The 20673-nt window shown below is 50.0% G+C and overlaps 1 protein-coding gene across 1 annotated transcript in view; it reads left to right on the top strand.

Moving 5' to 3' along the window:
- Window positions 1-20462, top strand: part of FA2H (fatty acid 2-hydroxylase) — a 55915-nt gene extending 35453 nt beyond the window's left edge. Inside the window, exons 5-9 of the mRNA XM_077752809.1 lie at window positions 5439-5581; window positions 6371-6477; window positions 14859-15031; window positions 16480-16732; window positions 18964-20462. Coding sequence (XP_077608935.1) covers window positions 5439-5581; window positions 6371-6477; window positions 14859-15031; window positions 16480-16732; window positions 18964-19043 — 756 coding nt within the window. The 3' untranslated portion in view covers window positions 19044-20462. The remainder of the gene's footprint in view (window positions 1-5438; window positions 5582-6370; window positions 6478-14858; window positions 15032-16479; window positions 16733-18963) is intronic.
- The last annotated feature ends 211 nt before the right edge of the window (window positions 20463-20673 follow it).

Here is a 20673-nt window from a genome sequence, read left to right as displayed (position 1 = left end):
TGGGAACTGGAGGTGTGGTCAGTGATCTGTTCTCCCCGCCTTTCCCCACTCAAGATCTTACAAAGGCTACAGACCTTTGCCCTTGCAGTTCCGTTTCCCAGAGCCCCAGGACATAGAGGTGGGGAGGGGCCAGGACCTGGGTCCAGCTTGGGATGGGGAGGAAGAGAGCCATTTGTATGGGAGGACTAAGGAGCCAAGGGGTCCTCAGCTGGGGAGAAGAGGAAGTGAAATTTACTTTGAGATCTTTCCCATCTCACTGGATTCTGAGCTCTCCTCTCGTCCATCCCCCCTTCTCAAGACCAGTTCCCTGCCAGCTGCTATGTTGGAAATGACCCAGTAAGTGAGAGGTGTTGGACCTATTAGCACCCAGCTGACACTTTCTCCAGCGGGCATCAGGGCTGGAAGAGAACTGAGAAAAGATACCCTGTCAGTGCGTGTATATCTAAATCAAGGTTGAGCATATGGTGAATGTCCCAGCTCCTAGGAGATTATGTGGAGGGAAGGGGAGGATGGGGGGGGGGGAACGCCCCTGCACCAGGACCAACCAATCCAATCTCAAGAGTCACTTGTACCCTCTGGGCCTCAATGCCCTTAACCATAAAATGGGGAGGAGGACAGCGGGCCTGGATTTCTGTGCTTGCGTGGAAGGCTCACTTTACTTCCCCTGCAATAGTGGGCTAATGCTCCGTAGTGGAAATATAGGTGTTGGGACTGAGGGGAATGTTTGCAGAGGGAAAAATGAACCTCCTTGAGATTTTTTCAGAGCAGTGCCTCAGCCCTGAGAGTGAAATGGCCCTCCTTGGCACCAAGGAGGGCTCCCTCACAGAGATGTACTGTGGGCTAGACATGGAGTCAAGCTTAAGGTCCTCCAAGGCGAGTGAGCAGGGCAGAGGCAGCCTTGTGACAAACTCTAGATAGCAAGTCTGCCATTCACTCAGGGGCCAGTGCCAGCCTACCCAGGGAAGAACTAAAGTCGTGTCCAAAGACCAGGTGGACCACAGGGCATCAAACAAGAGATGCCCATGTTGAAGGTGGTGGAGGGCTGAGGGAGCTGGCCCTGAATCCCACACCTGTAAATAACCAGCTCCCCACACCTGTTCTGTCCTTTTCTTCTGTTCCCTTTGCAATAGGGTGTAAGATTCGGACTAGATTCCCAGCTTACTGCTCACCTAGACATTCTTCCTAGACAGCTGAATTAAGCTTATAAATCATCTGCTGTTTTTTATTCACTTTATGAAATAAGGGCAAAAATGGATCAACAGGTAAAAATTTGCCCAAACCACTGCTAGGCTGAGAGAGAGGCCTGCCTGGCCATACCCTTGTGTTATAGCTAGAAACGTTCATTGTCCGAGGTAGCTAAGTCTGAATTTAGTGTGCAAATGAAAAACACGCAAAAATGGAACATATAAAAGTCAGGGAGTTCATTCAAGATAGATGGTAATAGATTAAAGATGCATATTATTATCCTTAGAGCACAGCTGGGGGGAAAATACAAAAACATAGCCAAAAAGCCAATAGAGATTATAATATCGCATATTTTAAAATACTTGATTAATGCAAACAAGACAAGAAAGGAAAGTGGAGGAGTCAAATAGAAAACAAATAGCAAGGTAGTAGACCTACCCCCCCAGCATTAAATATAAATGGACTAAACACTCCAATTAAGAGTCAGAGATTGACTATATAAAAAAAACAAGATTCAATTATAAGCTGTCTGCAGGAGATGAACTTTAAATGTAAAGACATATGCAAGAGGAAAGTAAAAGGGTAGGAAAAGACAGACTGTGAAAACACCAAGCATAAAAAAGCCCAGTGTGATTCTATTAAAATCAGATGAAGTGGGCTTTTTTTTTTTTTTTACCAGTTGATCCATTTTGCCCTTATTTCATAAAATGAGTAGAAAACAGCAGAGGGAATTAAGGGACCAAGATGGGCATTTCCCAATGATAAAGGAGCCAACTCATCAAAAAGACATAACTGGGCAACCTTGGGCAAGTTACCCAGACTCGTTTCCCATCTGCAAAATAACAATAATAATAATAGCTATCCAGTTAGGGGTATGGCAAGGATCAGATTATTTAATTCACGTAAGGTGTTTAGAACCATGCTGGGTACATGACAAATATACAAATGACAAATGCTCTGTGAATGTTAGTTCTAAGGTTATTGCAATTGGGACAAAGCTTCAAGCTCTCACTGTGACCCTGGCTCAGCTTCCTCTGAGGTGGGGCTCTGACGGCTCCTGCACGATAATGTGTAAACACAGGCCACTAGCTGGTTCCTCCAGTTCTTTTTCCTGGTGGCGATGGTGGTGGTGTGTGTGTGTGTGTGTGTGTGTGTGTGTGTGTGTGTGTAGAGACCTGAGGCAGAGGAATGGAAGAAATGAGACAACGTGCCCCAAGTGAATCTATTTTCTGAGACATGGGGACTGGGGGCCAGGAAGGGAGCTGGGACAAGGTGAGGTTAGGGTGATTGCCAGATATAACTGGTGCTGGATGGATGGCTCCAGGCTGACCTAAGTCATCTTCTAGCCTGAGAAGCAGGAAGGCAGCCGCCACCTGGGAATTACCAAGTTCACATGGCAGGAACCACAAAGATTTGGGGCCTTTCCCCCTGGTCACAGGCACAGAAAGAATTCCAGTGAATTCCCTACTGGCCATGAGACCCCTACTCCCCCGCTCCTAGGCTGTGATAATGGGGCTAGTTTCAGCTCTGGCAGGGCTGGGAGATCTACTGAAATCACACCAGCTTTGTCTTGGAGCCCTGTGCAAGGATGACATTCCAGCCAGGGATGCGGGAAAGCAGGTTTCTGAATCACTGTTGACTCCTTGTCCCGGGCTCGAGTGTTCTTCCTCCACATACACACTCTTTTACTTTCCTGACACTGCCTCCCTTCAGTGGCTGCCTAACTCCCTTATATTGGAAACTTACTGACACCTACCATGCACGGGGCACATCCAACCCCCTCTCGTATTGTGGGTGGAAGGTCAGGGCGTACCCAGCTTTATAGATGCGAGAGCCTAGGAGCTCCAGAAGTTAAAGGCACTTGCCCATGGCTAATAAATGGCTGGCTTTGAAAGTGGTCTCTCACTACAAGTTCATTGTTCCTGACCAGTCTTGGTTTACTGGTTTTGGTCCAGATTAATCTTCTTCAATACACGGACTCCTCAGAAATCTTTAAGGGCTTTGCGTTTCCTAAAGCCGCAGCTTCCAAGCTTTCCTGAACTTGGATCCCTATGAGTAAAACATTTGGAGCACATTCTCTCTTACATGTCTGTTTTAATTATCTATAAATTATTTGCATGTGCTAATGTACTCTTGTATTGGAAGATATCCGTATGTGGTTTAAAGATGAGATAGACATATCACAAATAGAAAGAGTCTCTAAAATTTTCTCCCTACATCTGTGGACCAGCCATGAGTGTCCCCGGGGGATGCATACATCCCACCATGGAGACAGCTGCCCAGGAGGATAAAGTACCACCTCCTGGGCCTGGTATAGGGTGTTCAGTCATCTAAACCATCAACAGATTTCTTCCTACTGCCCTGCAGATTGGTGTCAAGGTACCAGATGGCTCTCAGTCATTCTCAACTCTACATCTCCTTCTGCACCCTTCCCCTCTTCTTTCTAAGTCCTCCATGCTTTGTGAGCTCTAACCCAGACCCTAGGTTTTCTGCAAAGCCTTTCTCTTCTACCCTGGACCCAGGCATTGGCACCAATCATTCTGCCTTCTGATCTCAGTCTGCTTGCATCACTGCTAAACTATTTCACGTGGCGTGTTTTATCTTGTCAAATACTTTATGCAGGTATCATTACTTCCATCTCATAGGCTCAGAGAAGCCAATAATTTGCCTAAAGTCACACAGTAAGTGATGGAGCCAGGAATTGTACCTAGGCCTGACTCTAGAATCACCTCTAATTAAGCACTAAGCTATATAAAGCAAAGATGGTCTTTTACCTTCCATTTATTTTTCCCCAGCTGCTTACATAAAAATATATATACATATATGAAATATCAAGCAAATTTTTCAATGAATGATAGTTTGAATGGGTGAGTAGATGAATCATCCAGACCAACATCAAGAAGAAAGCCCATGGTAAAAGGGAAAAGGCCTATTTTATTACTAGTACAGTTTTTTTTTTAAATGTTTATTTTTGAGAGAGAGAGAGAGAGAGAGAGATAGAGTATGAGTGGGGGAGGAGCAGAGAGAGAGGGAGACACAGAATATGAAGCAGGCTCCAAGCTCTAAGCTGTCAGCACAGAACCTGACGTGGGGCTCAAACTTTTGAACTGAGAGATAATGACCTGAGATGAAATTGGAAGCTTAACTGACTGAGCCACCCAGGCGCCCCACTAATACAGTTTATGTTTTTTGTTTTTTATAGTTTTTGTTTGTGCAGGGACCAAATATTTTCTCTAGCTAATCTCATAAAAATGCAGACTTTACATGCCTTTCATAGTTTTTTTTTTCCCCATCCATATCTAAGTTCATACCTACAACATGACCATGGGTTTGAGGGATTGAAGCTAGATTTGGAAGGCAGTTCATGCATCATTGTTACATCAAGTGGTCATATTCAAAATGTGCAAAGAAACAAAAATTACAGTGGAGAAGAGCAAAGATGTACAGAAAGCTTAGGGTCTCTCTCCATACCAAAATCTCGTTCCAACTTCCTGCTTCAGTGCTGCTGTGCTATCAGAAAAGACCTGTGTTGGATGCCAGCCATGACCTTCAAAACAGTGTCTGACGGCCTTCACTTTTTGTGAGGTTTACTTGGTTGCTGAGCATAAAGGCTTCACGCCACTCTTATCCCAGTCGGGTACAGAATTCCAGAGTTAACACTGGAGAATTCCAACAGCGTGTCACCTCCAATTCCATGCAGGCCTGGATTCTAAACATTCCTATACGATGCAGGCATCGACCCTCTCAGCTGTGTCTTCAGGATGCTGCTGCGCTTTTTGTCCCGCCTTCAGCTGAATGTGCAGGCCTGTTGTCTGAGGCTTCTGCACCTAAAGAGTCCTGCGCAAGACTTCAGTCTTCAGGTGTGGCTGAGTCCCTGTGCTCAGGTGTCATCACCAAGATTCAGTGTCTCTAGTCCCTAGTTGGCCATCCTCTGTGTTGACCAAGTCATCAGGTAGGCTCTGCTAGCAACTCCAGGGTCATACCATGCCAGCTTAGCAACCTCAACAGGAAGAAAGGGTGTCTGACAGTTCATTGAACCAACTTAGGTCGTGGACCTGTCCTGGATCCCGTTTCTGTGACTGGGAGACTGAGATGAGTGGCTTGATCAGTTCTAGGATCATTGAAGTAGAGGAGTGGGTACAGATCATGTGAGCTGAGGTGGAGGATGGGGTTTGGGATAGTGTGACCAGGAAATGGGAGAGTGAATGTGCACAGGTGTGAATATCAAGTCTACTTGACTTTGTATCTTGCAGGATTTGGTAGACTGGCGGAAGCCCCTGCTGTGGCAGGTAGGCCACTTGGGAGAGAAGTATGATGAGTGGGTCCACCAGCCAGTGACCAGGCCCATCCGCCTCTTCCACTCCGACCTCATCGAGGCCCTCTCCAAGACTGCCTGGTGAGCCCTGCTCTGGGCCTATGGTGGGCTATCCCTCTCTCCTGATGCTGCCAGTCAGATACAGAAGGGGAAGGGACAGTTGGGTCCCTCCCCAGAGCTATACTTTAAACTCTTTGGATTGTGGAACATGCCATAGACATTATCCATTCCTATGCATGGTTTGTCCATTGAGTGAGTGGCAACCTAACATGTAGCCGGAAACCACTTTAAATGTCATCTCATTCTTTTTTTTGCAGTTTGTTTGTTTGTTTGTTTGTTTGTTTTGAGAGAGAGCATGAGTCAGGGAGGGCATAGAGAGGGGGAGGGAGAGAGAATCCCAAGGAGGCCCCATACTAAGCCTAACACCAGGTTTGAGCCCACAACCATGAGATCATGACATGAGCCGAAATTGAGTCGGATGCTTAACCGACTGAGCCATCCAGGCCCCCACCCCTGTTCTATTCCAGATTCTCAAGAGTTTTCCAGCCTGGAAAGCCCATGGGAACAATTTTGCCTGCAATTGGCTCCTTTGCCACAAGAGGTCAGCATCAATCCAGCTGCACAGAGTCTAACCACAGGATGCAGTTCTTTTCTGCCAGTAACTCATTTCAGAGACAGAAGGAGATAGATTTGCAGCCTCTCTATTCTTTTTTTCTCCCCATCCCCAGAGCCGTCTCCATATGTTTTCCGCACATGCTTTGGTATCATTTACTCCTTCTTGTAGTTGAGAGATGCATCTCTGGGGACGCTGAACCCTGTTGAGCCCCTGCGCATGTATTTATTTTTCTCATCTTGTGGGTCTTCCTGCAGGTACAGTGTCCCCATCATTTGGACCCCCCTGGTGCTGTACCTCAGCTGGTCCTACTACCGAACCTTTGCCCAGGGCAACGTTCAACTCTTTGCTTCCTTCACCACAGGTAATGGTTCCTTCCTGATTTGCTCCCCTGGCTTCTGGAGGCAGGAGATTTCAGTGGTGTCTCTGGTCCTGAGTTTCTAAGAACACAGAACCCCAAACCACATTGCAGACGTTTGTAAATGAGACCTATATGTAGCAATAGATTCAAAGAAACCTGTCAGTCTCCACCCCATCCCCAAATGGATAAAGGGGGGGGTGGGGTGGGAAACAACCCAGCAACATGTGAGCAGAAACTAAATGAAATTATTTCATCAGGAGGCATAGCAATCAAGGAGAGGGCTTCTTGCTGAATATAAATAATACTAGAAAATGTATGACTTGGGATTGTCAAAGCAACTAAAGGAAATCATTTCACCGGGTGCACAGCTGAGAGCTTAACTAAAACGGCCCACTGAACACAGCACAGATTAGAACCTGGGAGAGAGAGATCTGGGAGTGTCCTCCAGTGTGTTCTGGGCGAAGGCTCATGCGACAGAACCCCTGACTTGGAGTACCAACCCCACTAACCACTACTGGGCACTTAACACGTGCCAGGCCTAGGGTTTCCCAGGGACCGTCTCACTTAACCCTCCAAGCATCCCCATGAGAAAGGTACTATCATCATGCCCTTTTAGAGGTGAGGACGTTGTGCCTCAGAAAAGTCAAGCGAGTGATTCAGGGTCATGTGGCTAGGATGTTGATGTCAGGTGCCCCCCAGCTTTGGGGATCAGGGAAAGAGGGAAGGGCTGACATGGGACAACTTCCCAAGAGCCTATGAGACTGAGTCTCTAAGGTTTGGGGGTGGTCACTTCTGCCAGCTGCCTCCCAAGCTTACCGCCTGCTTTGTGCCTCTCAAACAAACCACCTGCGCAGATGGTCCTGTGTCCTGGCATAACCTGCCTCAGAGAGGTGCTAGCCTCTGGCGGGTGGCTCAGACCCAGGCAAGGTTAGGGGACAGGCAGGGGAGGGATGCTGGGAGCGGGCGAGGCGAGCTTTCCTCTCCTGATCACAAGTCTCACATTCCTGACTGTGAGCCTTCAGAGCCTCCCTCTCTCTGCCAGACACAGGCTCCTTCTCCCCACACTCCAAGGTTGCTTCCCAGCCCACCTCTGCTGGGAAAACAAGTTGCGGGCCCGAATGGTTTAGGTGAGAGGGGCCCTGGCCACAGTGATGGGAGCCTCAGTTTTCCCAGCTGGCCCAGGTTGGGATGGGGGACGAAGAGGCTACAGGAAGTCCCCCTGAGCCCCAAACTGCTCCCGGTCACCAAGGGTTAACATGCACGCCCCACATGCCAAGGTTACCCTTTTCTGCCCACGCTGAATAGCTCAGGCACAGCACAGGGCTTGTTGCTCAGAAGGCCTGCTCACTGAATCGCCCACTGTCCACCCGGCGCTCCCCTAACAATGAGCAACAGTGGCAGGGCCGCCGGGGCTGGCAGCCGGAGGGGGCAGGGGATGCCGGAGCTTTGGCCCAGGTCCCTCTGCAGGATTCCTCCAGAGATGCCACTCGGTACCAGCTCCGGCCGGATGGGCCGACAGGGGTGATGCTGGGGTGAGGGGGCGGGCAGAGACTTGACCTATAGGAGGGGACTCTTCTCCGTGGCAGGGAGGGTGATCTGAGGGCTTGGTCTGAACGCAGACCTCTGCAGAGATCTGAGATGTGCTAATAGAGGTTCAGTGTGGAGTCTGTGACCACGATGCCAGTGGTGATGGCATGAGAGAGATGTGTCCACATCCCTCCCTCATCCCCCAGCTCATGAGGCAAGGCACAGGCCGCTGGCAGAGAAACTAAGAGCCAGAGAAGTGAGGCACGGCACTGTCCCAGTGCAGCTGGTGGACAGAGGCGCCGGAATAGAGGCAGAAGACTCAGGACACCCAGAGGCAGTGGAACCTGAACAGAGACACCAATGCGATGCTGAGATTCCTAGATGCAGGGGTTCTGGAAACTTCGGATGGCCCCTAGAGCAGTTCCTGGGAACATATGAGAGTGAGTGCTGAGCCAGGACCATTGCCGAGCAGCACCCCAGGTGGCAATGCTGGCCTCCAATGGGCTCTGATGTAGGAGCCTGAGCCAAGGTCAAGACCAGAGTCTGTGGCCACAGGATGTTCCTGTGTGTCCAGTCCTTTCCCTGCTGCCAGGAAGGCGAAGCAGCAAGGCAGGGCTCCTGCGCTCTGGGAAGGGGGAGGCAGGGGGCTGCAGGGGGTTAGCGAACTCCTTCTTCAACCAGGGACCCTGCAGACCTCTACAAGGAGAATCAAGAGAAGGTGGGCACAGTAAGACCACAAGTTAGAACTTAGATGTATTTTGCCTCGTATTTAAATGTGAATGGTCTGGGGCGCCTGGGTGGCTTAGTCAGTTAAGCGTCCGACTTTCGCTTAGGTCATGATCTCGCCGTTCGTGGGTTCAAGCCCCGTGTCGGGCTCTGTGCTGACTGCCGGCTCAGAGCCTGGAACCTATTTCAGAGTCTGTGTCTCCCTCTCTCTCTGACCCTCCCCTGCTCATGCTGTCTCTCTCTCTCTCTCCCCTAGAAATAAATAAAAAAATATTTTAAAAAAATGTGAATGGTCCCATTTAAAAATTACAGTAGCTAAATAAATCAATAAGTATTATAGTAGCTACTTATTATATATAAGGAGCATTATATTATTATCAGTATTACTATATAATGATATAGTATTCTTACTATGTAATATCTATACTTATCATATAACTAGATGTTCTATTCCCTCCATCCTAACAGCGGCTGTTCATGATGGATAGGGTATTTTACTGTTGAGAAAACAGCGAGGTAGGTGGCGCAGAGCTAGGATTTAAAGCCAGGTCTGCAAAGCCAAAGCCCGTGCTCTCTGCACTTCACCAGTGTGTTTGGAAGGACCCCAGAGGTATTAGGGCCCCCCTGGAAGCAGGGCTTCTCACCTACCAGAGCAGCTCAGCCAAGGCCAGGCGGCCACTCGCAGAGTTGTTAGGCAAGCATCTCATACCAGCTGTGGACGCAGCTTAGGTTGATGTGCTGATGAATTTCCACCCACTGACCTCACCACAGTGGGAGCTGCAGGTCAGGACCAAGTGGACAGAGGAGGAAGCCAGCCTTACAGTGCCAGTTCATAGGGAGCTGGCTCTAAATGACCACACTGTGGCTGGAAGGCGCTGTTGGGGGGAGGGTGGCAAAAAGCCACGGTTCCCTCCCCACTCCCCACTGAGCCAGCAGTCATCAATATGGTCCCATTTGAGAAGTTTGGTCATGATTATTGGCCACCCTTCACCCCATTCCTCAGCTCAGCCTGGCACAAAAGGTCAGGTTCACGTTGGTCTTTCATTGTTTTGTCAGAATGGGGCTGGGCCTAGATTCTGTTCCAAAGAGCCAGGAGCTCACCTCCTCCTCCCTGCCTTCCTGGGCTTTCTTCCTTCCTCAGCAGCTACCTGTGGCCATTTACACTTCCTTAAACAGAACCAGAAGCTGCATTCCTCTAGGCCCTGATTCTGCCCTTAGAAAGACACAGATCAATCCTCCTGTGGGTACAGCCCTTCAGAGGGGCTTGCATCCACCCACCCATCTCTCAACAAGTGTCTGAGCACCTGCCGTGTTAAGCCCTGGAGATATAAAATGAAGGGCCTCCCCTGCCCATAAAATGGGGACAAATGGGAAAACCCATGAGCAAGCCACAGTGCAGTGTGATAGTTGTGATATGAGGGGCAAGGCAGGAGCTTCATAACCCGCCCGGGTGGGGATGGAGGGCATCTACGGAGGTTTCTGGCAGGAGACATGTGAGCTGAATCTCCAAGGATGAGGGAGCAGGGTGAGAATCCCAGAGAAGAAAATGTGAACAAAATTAGGGATAAGGTGAGGAGGAGGGAGTACGTGGTACCTCTAAGGAGCCACACACGCTTGGGTTTGGCCCCAGTCTCGTGCCCACAGGGCTGAGGCGGGGATGTGGCTGTCTGCACGGGTCTCAAGGGACTCTGAGTGCCTCACTGAGCGTTTGCACGTTACCTGAAGATAATAAGGCACCATAGAAGGGTTTGCACAGTGCATGGAGGCAGGGGACTGGCACGGGAGGCTGATGCCATAACGGGGTAACAGGCGATAAGGCAGTAGGGATTAAGAGCAAAGAACTGACCAGAGAGATTTTTTTAATTGGGATGAGATTCACATAACATAAAATTAACCATTTTAAAGTGAGCAATTTGGAGGCATTTAGTGCATTCACAACATTGTGCAACTGCCACTTCTGTCTAGTGGGCATCCCCCCCAAAAGGAAGTCCCATTGCTCTCCATATTCCACTCCCCCAGCCCCTGGCAACCACCAAGTCTACCTTCTGTCTCTACACATTTGCCACTTCTAGATATTCCATACAAATGGAATCATACCAAACGTGGGCTTTTGTGTCTGGCTTCTTTTGCTTTGCCAAGAGATGTTAAAGAGGGGGAGCCTATAGGGCCTGGTGCCTTGGTGGATGTGAGAGAAAGGGATGTTAATCCTTTGGTCACGTGTGGATATTGGTACTCCTGGCAGAGGAAAGAACCCAAGAGGAGCATCGTGGGGTGATGGGTTCGCAGGAAGAAGAGGAGGATTGGTGTTGTTTGGCCACAGTTGACTTTGGGGGCCTGTGGGGTGGAGTGTGGGTCTGGGGTGGAGTGTGGGCCTGGGGGCGGGGGATGTGGCCAACTTCCCAGAGCGAGTGGTTTTGTGAAAAGTAGAGCAGCAAGGCTTTGACGCTGGAGACTGAGGCAGCATTTCGATGATGGAACCTGACAAGGGGCATCTAGAGAAGAGGAGAAAAGCCAAGTGACCCAGCAGACAGGGAGAGGAGCTCTATATTCTAACCACACTGGTCATAGATCCTTGGAAATATTCTGAGAAGCTGTGGACTCGCTTTCCTGAAAAACCGTACAAAGAGACATCATTTGGGTTACCATCTCAGGAGCTTCACAGACACCCTGGAATCCAGCTGAGGACTCTGGATGTTCATCAACCTCAGCTTAGGAGCCCGAGGGGCTCCAGATTCAAGGAGAGACTGGTCACTAATATCATATTCCATAGCCAAGTGGGGGATGAATTGAAAAGCTTACTAGATCTGGGAAGAAGTACATCCTGAATAGCCTTTGCAATTCTAGTGGATTGGGGCAGAAGACAGAGTATAGGGGGTTGAGAATCAAATGGGAAGCAATCAAGTAGAGCTGTGTGTCTAGTCTGCCTTTTCCATAGGTTTGTCTATGAAGGGACAGTTTATGATGGGAAAGTCCACTGGAGAAGAAGTTGAAGAAGCCCAGAGAGGGGTTGGTTGGGATGGAGGGGCTCGGGGAGGAAGCAGGCTGTGGCCTCTGCACTCCCTAGTGGGCTGAGCCTGGCAAGTATCTCCTATCTTCCCTCATATGGGCGATGCCAGGCATCCTTCATAAGGTCGCAGTGAAGGGAAACATGAAGTAATCCATGTAAATCATTGAAATCAGGCTTGGCATGTAGGTACTGATCAGTATACACTTGCTGTTACTATTATTACCACCATCCAGTACCTGGGTGCCTGAGTGCATATCTCTTCCCTGAGGAGTAGGAAAGACGTTCAAGGGTGGGGCAGAATTGGGTATGGTTAAAGGTAGAAGGTAGGGTGTGGAGGAAGTCTGATGTAGGAGGCTGGGTGGATGGAGAGGGGAATGTTTGAGAGCAGCAGGGAGGGATCTAAACCTGGAGACATAAAAAGGATCACCAGCAGAGCTGAGGTTGAAGGTGCCAGACGCAAGGCTACATAGCTCTCCCTCTGTGCTCAGCAGCTTATACATGGGGAGGACAGACAGGTTCTTGCACTGGGTTGAGGGTTCATGGGGGTGGGTAACAGAGATGGAGGAAAGATCAAAAGAGAAGGGTTATCTTTGGAAAACAGTTTGGTGGTTCCTCAAAAGAGTAAACATAGTTACGATATGACCCAGCACCTTCAGTCCTAGGTTTATCCCCAGGACAACTAAAACCATGCCCACACGAAAACTTGTCCGTGAGTGCTCATGACAGCTTTATTCGTCACAGCCCCAGAATAGAAATAACCCTAGATGTCCATCAGCTGATGAATGGATAAACAGGTTTATCCACACCATGGAAAAATAAGGAAGGAAGGAAGGAAGGGAGGGAGGGAGGGAGGGAGGGAGGAAGGAAATCCTGATATATGCTACAACATGGATGAACCTTTTTTTAAAATGTTTATTTATTTTTGATGGGGAGTGAGGGGCAGAGATAGAGACAGACACATAGAGGATCCAAAGCAGGCTCTGTGCTGTCAGCAGTGAGCCCAGCATGGGACTGGAACTCATGAACTGTGAGATCATGACCTGAGCCAAAGTCAGATGCTCAACTGACTGAGCCATCCAGGTGCCCCTATTTATTTTATTTTTGAGAGAGAGAGAGGTAGCAAGAGGAGGGGAGGGGCAGACAGAGAGGGAGACAGAGAATCTCTGCGCTGTCAGAAGAGAGCCTGATGTAGGGCTCAATCTCATGCACTGTGAGATCAATACCTGAGCAAAAATCAAGAGGACGCCTGGGTGGCTTAGTCGGTTAAGCGTCCGACTTTCGCTCAGGTCATGATCTCGCGGTTCGTGGGTTCGGGCCCCGCGTCGGGCTCTGTGCTGACTGCCAGCTCAGAGCCTGGAGCCTGTTTCAGTCTGTGACTCCCTCTCTCACTGACCCTCCCCTGCTCACGCTGTCTCTCTCTCCTAGAAATAAATAAAACATTAAAAAAAAAAATCAAGAGGCAGACACTCAACTGACTGAGCCAACTATGCACCGTACATGGATGAACCTTCAAAATAGTGTATGTAAAAGAAGCCAGTCATAAAAGACTACATATTTATATGAACTGTCCAGAATAGGCAAAACGTAGATTTGTGGTTTCCATGGGCCGAGAAACGGCAGGGGTGTGAAAGGAAGTGGGCAGTGACTGGCAGTGGATACAGGGCTTCTTTTGGGGGGTGATAAAAATGTTCTAAAATTGACTAGTGATGGTGGCACAGTCCTGAATATACTAAAAACCACTGAATTGTACACTTTAAGTGGGTGAATGGCATGGTATATGAATTACATTTCAGTAAGACTGTTATTTTTAAAAAGGGAGGGCAAGTCTGGCCAAAGCAGTGGCTTGTGGAGAAAAGTAAAGCTAAGAGGGTGAGAATAGGCTTGGAGAAAACAGTGACCAGAGCTGACGTCACATGAAGTCAAAGAATGAACAGGGAGACCCTCGGGGGCTGTGGGCTGGGTGTTGGGAACTCACACCTGATGACAGTTACATCTCTGCAGTTTTCTGTCTCCAAGCTAATCATCTTCAGTCTTTTCACGTCTCCCTCACATGCTGTGATTTTAAGTCTTGCCTGTTAAGATTTCTCTGCTTGGGTTTTCTCGTCCCTCCTGCCCTCCCCTGCCCACCCCCTTACCTATCCCTGCTCGTTAACAGTTTTCATCAGTAACCCCCTGCTCTGCTGGCTTAATTGGGTCATCCCTCCCTCTCCCTATGCCACTGAAGAAAGTCACCCTCCCCACAAATGTCAGCCATTTGGACGGCTTTAACCAGACGTCACAGCCTGGGTGGCTTATAAAAAACAGGAATTTATTGCTTCTAGTTCCTAAGACTAAAAGTCCCAGATCAGGATGCCAGCCTGGTCAAGTGAGGGACCCCTTTCAGGGCCTGAACATCTTGTATCCTCACACGGCCAAAAAGGGAAGGAGCTCTGTGCGGTCTCTGTTCTTCTTTTTTTTTTTTCTTTCCTTTTTTTCTTTTTTTAACGTTTATTTATTTTTGAGAGAGACAGAGCATGAGCGAGGAGGGGCAGAGAGAGAGGGAGACACAGAATCTGAAGACAGGCTCCAGGCTCTGAGCTGTCAGCACAGAGCCTGATACGGGGCTGGAACACACAAACCGTGAGATCACGACCTGAGCCAAAGTCGGACGCTCAACCGGCTGAGCCACCCAGACGCCCTGCAGTCTCTTTTATAAGGACACTAGTCCCGTTCATGAGGGCTCCCCCTTCATGACCCAATCACCTCCCAAAGGCCCCCCCACCTCCTAATACCGTCACATTGGCAGTGAGGTTTCTCTTCTCATAAGAGTTTGGGAGCAACATGTTCAGACTATAGCACCAGAGAAACTTCTGGCACCAGCACTGGCAACAGCTGCTCCCCTCGGCCCCCCTGAGGAAGATCTCAGACCCCTGGTCAGCAGCTCCATCGTTTCCCAAGAGGACCCCTCGGAGCCCCATAGAGATCCTCACGGCCTCCTTCCCGTTTTGACCCAAGCCCCACAGTGTGGCCCGGCCCATAGCTGCTGGATGAAGAGCGGCAGCCCCCAAGGTGACGGGAGCCACCAGGCCTCACCACCCGCTGCGGCTGTCTGCCCTGACTTTGCCCCTGTCTGGCCATTCTGCAGAGTACTCCGTGGCTGTGCCTAAGTCCGCCTTCCCGGGCCTCTTTGTGCTGGGGTTACTCCTCTGGAGCCTCACGGAGTACCTCATCCACCGCTTCCTGTTCCACATGAAGCCCCCCGGGGACAGCTATTACCTCATCCTGCTGCACTTCGTCCTGCACGGCCAGCACCACAAGGTGAGTGGGACAGCCTCCCGCCTGGGGCCCGGCAGCTGTAAGCCGTGGAGGGTTGGGGGCTGCTGGTCTTTCCGGGAGTCAGGCTGGGAACAAGAGGCCATCCGGGTGTTCGATGTTGCTCAGAGGGATGACTGGGTCCTAATCGGAAGCGGGCATGGACAGGGTGGGCGTGCGTGTCTGCACACTGTCATTATTAACACCAGGCCCGCTGCAGGTACATTTCAGCTGCCATCTTTAATCCTCACAGCAACTCATTCATTCATTCATTCACCAGACGTTCACGGAGTGCTCATTACCTGCAGGCACTGTTCTAGACACAACTGAACAAAACAGTAAAAATTCACTGTCCTGGTGGAGCTTCCTTCTGAGGATGGTGCTACAGTTCTCCCCATTCCACAGAGCAGCAAACTGAGGCTTAGAGAAATCAAGAAAATGAGGAACTTGTCCAAAGTCACACCTGGTACAACCAGGATGTTGGGCCCCATTCTGTGAGCCCCAGAGTCTGTGCTCTCAACCATCTACCACCTTGGAGCTCTTCAGGGACAGTTTGTCATCCATAGGCCGGGAGTGGAAGCCAAGGCTGCCCAAGGACGCTGCATCCCCTGGCTGCCTCTGTTCCTGCACTGTGCTGGTCTCAGCCTGTCCCTGGACATCCCTTTCTTGTTTTCTCCCTCCCTCCTTCCCTCCCTTCCTGCCTTTTTCTTCCAGGAGCTGGCCCGGGCGGTGGGGGGGGGGGCAGGAGGGGAGGAGGGGGAGGCCCATACGCGAACCCGCATCATTGCTCAATGGCTATCACCTGCTCTCTGTCTCTCTTCTCCTCCAGCCCAGAGAGGGTCTGTCCCTTCTCAGAACACTCTCCAAGCAGTGTCTAAAACCTTACCTCTGTGCCAGGCCCTTGGCTGTTGAACTCCAGAGTCTAAGACTTGACTCTCTTAGACTTGGTTCACTGTGACCTCGCCCCCTTGGAACAAAGAAGGGCTCCCATTAGGAAGTGGGGATGGGGAGACCGACCGGATCCACTAACACTTCTGGTACCGTTCCACCCTGTGAACCTGCATTAACTTCCCCTTGTCGGGGTGCTGGCCTCCTGGACAACGTCAGGCCTCTGTCCAGGCACCCCGCAGGGTGTTTGGCAGCGAGGCTCCTCTCTAACACCTAACAAATTCCCGAGCCAAAGTGGCCTCACGAGCCGTGAGCATGCCGCCTACCACACATCCACCACCATGTTCGTGGTCAGGATTCCAGGGCCCACCCTGGCTTGGAAATTGGGAGCGCGACAGTCTCTCAAGGGCTTTGCCACTGAAGGTGCCACGCCCACCTGGCAGGTTGCTGCCGCCTCGCTGGAAGGTGGGGGTGAGGGGGGGCGCTCTGTGCTGTCCTCTGCGGTACTGTGACTGCAGGCAGGCCAGCCCGGCCGTCTGCTGACACGCGAGCCTCTCCATCCACAGGCACCCTTCGATGAGTCCCGCCTGGTCTTCCCCCCTGTGCCGGCTTCTCTGGGGGTTGCCTTCTTCTACACATTCCTACAGCTCCTCCTGCCCGAGGCGGTGGGGGGCACTGTGTTCGCTGGGGGCCTCCTGGGGTACATCCTCTACGACATGACGCATTACTACCTGCACTTCGGCTCTCCGCACAAGGGCTCCTACCTGTACAACATGAAGGCTCACCACGTCAAGCATCACTTTGCACATCAGAAGTCAGGTGAGGCCGCCACCTCCCAGCCTCCCTCATTTGTTCTCGTATTTATTTGAGCCCCTACCAAGGGCTGTGTATCGTTCTGGATACAGGGGATACACAGCAAGGCAAGGCGGGGCTCCCCCTACTCACTGGGAGACAAACAAGGAAATCAGTAAGTAGCAAAGATAAATTTTAGACAGTGATAAGTGCCACAAAGAAAAGAAACCAGCAAGATGTAGGGTCCAACTCTGTCTAATAAAATATAATGCAAGTCACAGATGTGATTTTAGATTTTCTAGTAGCCACATTAGCAAGTAAAATTAAACAGATATAATTAGTTTTAATAATATATTTAAGGGTGCCTGGGTGGCTCAATTGGTTAAGTGTCTGACTTCAGCTCAGGTCATGATCTTACAGTTCGTGGGTTTGAATCCCAGGTAAGGCTCTGTGTTTACAGCTCGGGGCCTGGAGCCTGTTTCAGATTGTGTCTCCATCTCTCTACCCCTCCCTCTCAAGCTCTAGCTCTCTCTCTCTCTCAAAAATAAATAAACGTTTTTAAGAACACCTAAGTCAAAGTCAGATGCTTAATCAAATGAGCCACCCAGGGGCCCCTCATTAGAAATACTTGACCTAAATATAGATATATAGGGCTCCTGGGTGGTTCAGTCGGTTAAGCGTCCAACTTCAGTTCAGGTCATGATCTCGCAGTTTGTGAGTTTGAGCTCCGCATTGGGTGGGCTCTGTGCTGATAGCTCAGAGCCTGGAGCCTGCTTTGGATTCTGTGTCTCCCCTTCTCTCTGCCCCTCCCCTGCTCATGCTGTGTCTCTCTCTGTCTCTCAATAATTAATAAAAATGTTAGAAAATTTAAACAATAGATAAATATATATTTTTATATATGTCTAGGTATATATAGAGAGATATATATTTAATTGACTATTTTAAAAAGTAGATTCACATTATGTGAGTTGTCCTAAACATGCCCAAAAGTTTTCCAGTAACTCGGGGTACCTGGGTGGCTCAGCCGCTTGAGCAACTGACTCTTGATCTTGGCTCAGGGCATGATCTCACAGTTTGTGAGTTTGAGCCTGGAGTCAGGCTCCATGCTGACAGTGCAGAGCCTGCTTGGGATTCTCGCTCTCACTCATTCTGTCTCCCTCTCAAAATAAATAAATAGGGATGCCTGGGTGGTTCAATTGGTTAAGTGTCTGACTCTTGATTTCAGCTCAGGTCATGATCTCTTGGTTTGGGAGATTAAGCCCCATGTGGGGCTCTGCACTGACACCAGAGAACCTGCTTGGGATTATCTCTCTGCCTCTCTCTCTCTCTGTGTCTCTCAAAATAAATAAACTTAAAAAGTAAATTAATTAAATAAAAAAAGTTTGCTACTAACTTAATCAACTACATAAATTTTTAAGTTGGAATTAAAGTTAATTAAAATAAAATGAAATTAAAACTTAAAAAAAAAAAGTGGTGGGCAAGGCTGGCACCCAGGTGGCTCAGTCGGTTAAGCATCTGACTTCAGCTCAGGTCATCATCTTGCAGTTTGTGGGTTCAAATCCCACATCGGGCTCTGTGCTGATGGTCAGAGCCTGGAGCCTGCTTCAGATTCTGTGTCTCCCTCTCTCTCTGCCCCTCCCCTGCTGGTGCTCTGTCTCTGTCTCTCTTAAAAATAAACATTTTTTAAAGACTTATAAAATAAAAGTAAAGTAAAGTGAAATGAAATGATATTAGGAATCGAGTGCCTCCATAGCTCTAGCCACGTTCTCAGTGCTCAGCGGCCACACAGGCCAGTGGCTACCACGTTGGATGGCACAACGCAGGTAAAGTGGTCCAGGAAGGTATCGTTGCAGAGATGCCTTTACAGCTGAGGCATAAGCTGAGAGAAGCCAGCATCCAGTGTCTGGGGAAAGAACATCCCAGGAGCGACAGGTGCAAAGTCTCTGTTCCAGCCTCCGCAGAAGGAATGAACTTGACATCTCTAAAGAGAAGGAAGAAGCTGAAGTGTGAGACAGAGGGGAATAGGGTCAGGCAGGGGCCAGGCTCTCCAGAAACTCAGGCTGCATAAAGAACTTGGGTTTATTCCAATGGCATCCTTGGGAGACTAGAAACACAAGTACTCTGCTCTTGACCTCTGCCAGGATGGCCCTGAGGGCTGGGAAGGCCGGCGGGGACGGATGTTCAAACCTGCCTGCGAGGAAATTTCTCCGACGCCTCCACCGGTCCCTCATCTTCTCCCCATGTGTCTCCCTATCTAGGATTTGGCATCAGCACTAAATTGTGGGATCACTTCTTCCACACCCTTATGCCAGAAGAACCCCGCCTGAAGATGCAGTGACAACGCCCAGCTCCGCAATCCTCCCCGCAGCCCAGCGTGGCCCCTGCCTCACCCCTACCCCCATCCAGACCCTGCAAAGAAGGTTTGCTTAGCCAGGCGAGACAGGCTTCGTCCGGCCTTTGGGCTGGGTGGGGGCATGCTGGGGAGGCCCAGAAGACTGAGACAGACCCTGAGACTGCCCTCCTGAGCCACCACGGGAGGGTCATGTCCACTAGGCGGCCAAGAGGCTCTTAGGGACTAACTAACTCTTTCCTAGAGTATTCTGGCCTCTCCATTAGCATCCTAGCCCAGAGCCTTAGCCCACAGGATCGTTTCACGACCTAGCCAAGGAGGAATTTCCCAAGGGGAATGAAGGAAACTGACCCCTAGGGCCAAGCCTGTGACCCACCCGTGTCTTAGCACCTTGGACTCCCTGGGAGACGCCCCCCCCTTCCCCCCGTGGAGCTGCCGGTGTTAAAGAGTGGTCTGCGGGCCTGTGGTCCTCATCTTCCTCCCCTTCCCTTCCTGGGGAGGGTACATGGCTCTGGCTGTTCTCCTGCTGAGTGGAGAACACGGAGGTGGATGAAGGGCTCTCACAAAGAGAGAGACAATATGATGCCTCCCACAGGCCACCTCCAGACCCAGGGTAGTGCCTTTGTCTCTTGCCAATCACAAATGCCAGATGCACCGCCGGATGCCTCAGGCAGCAGCACACACAGCACCCACGCGCTGGGCCCTCTCCGGTAGGTGCGGAAGGGGCCGGGGCTGCCGGCATGCCCTCCAGGCTGGTGGGAGCCCAGGCCCCTTTCTTGAAGAGCCGCCAGCTTCTCTAGCCACTCCCCACCTGCCTTCAGAATCACAAAGCTTTTCCCCAAGGGAGGCTGACAAGTCGTCTCCATGGACAGGAGCCCCAGCCCATCTCTGGCCATTCTTGACCTCCCCCTGGCGCAGGTGGGCCTCTGCCGCCTCACTCAGGACCCTTCCAGCCAGCACTAAGAAGGAGCCTTCATGCGGTGCCTTATCCCCCTCCCCCGCTGCTTCCCTGCCCCTCCCCCCCAGCAGATGTGGTTCCCACCTCTTCTTCATCATAACCAAAACCCTCACTGCTCATGAGAGGGTCTTATTTATAAACTATATAAATGCTCTTAGTCTGGCCCCCGGCCGAGTAGCTGCTCAGATTACCCTGTCTAATCCTACATGTCAAGCTTATGTAAAAAATTTTGTCCCCTTTTTGTTGCCTTCTTACCCACAAACCGTTACTACTTGAAACTTTTTAGAATCTTGACTAGTGTAAAGGCTAAAGAGAAGCAGCGTGACGGATCCTGTGATTTGTACTGTTTACTGTGGAGTTATTTAAAGACTTTAGAATAAATATACAAACTACAGTTGTGAAATAAAGGTGTAAATTAATTGTATATTTTGAAAAATAAAAACATTGAAAAAGAAATCAACATAAGTTAGTTGGCACTTGTTGATTGGAGCCTCACCAGACTTCGTGGGGGAGGGGCGGCAGGCTGGGGTGTAGAGGTAGCTGGTCCAGCAGGGAGGAGTGTTTATGTTATCACTAACCAGGCAGTGTAGACTTACTGGAGCATACTGATGACAAAAAGCTTACCAACTCTTTTTTTAAAGTTTATTCTATTTATTCTGA

Source organism: Crocuta crocuta, unplaced genomic scaffold, assembly GCF_008692635.1.
Source record: "Crocuta crocuta isolate KB4526 unplaced genomic scaffold, BGI_CrCroc_1.0 scaffold727, whole genome shotgun sequence".
Classification (NCBI taxonomy): Eukaryota; Metazoa; Chordata; class Mammalia; order Carnivora; family Hyaenidae; genus Crocuta; species Crocuta crocuta.
This window is presented reverse-complemented; position numbering and strand designations above follow the sequence as displayed.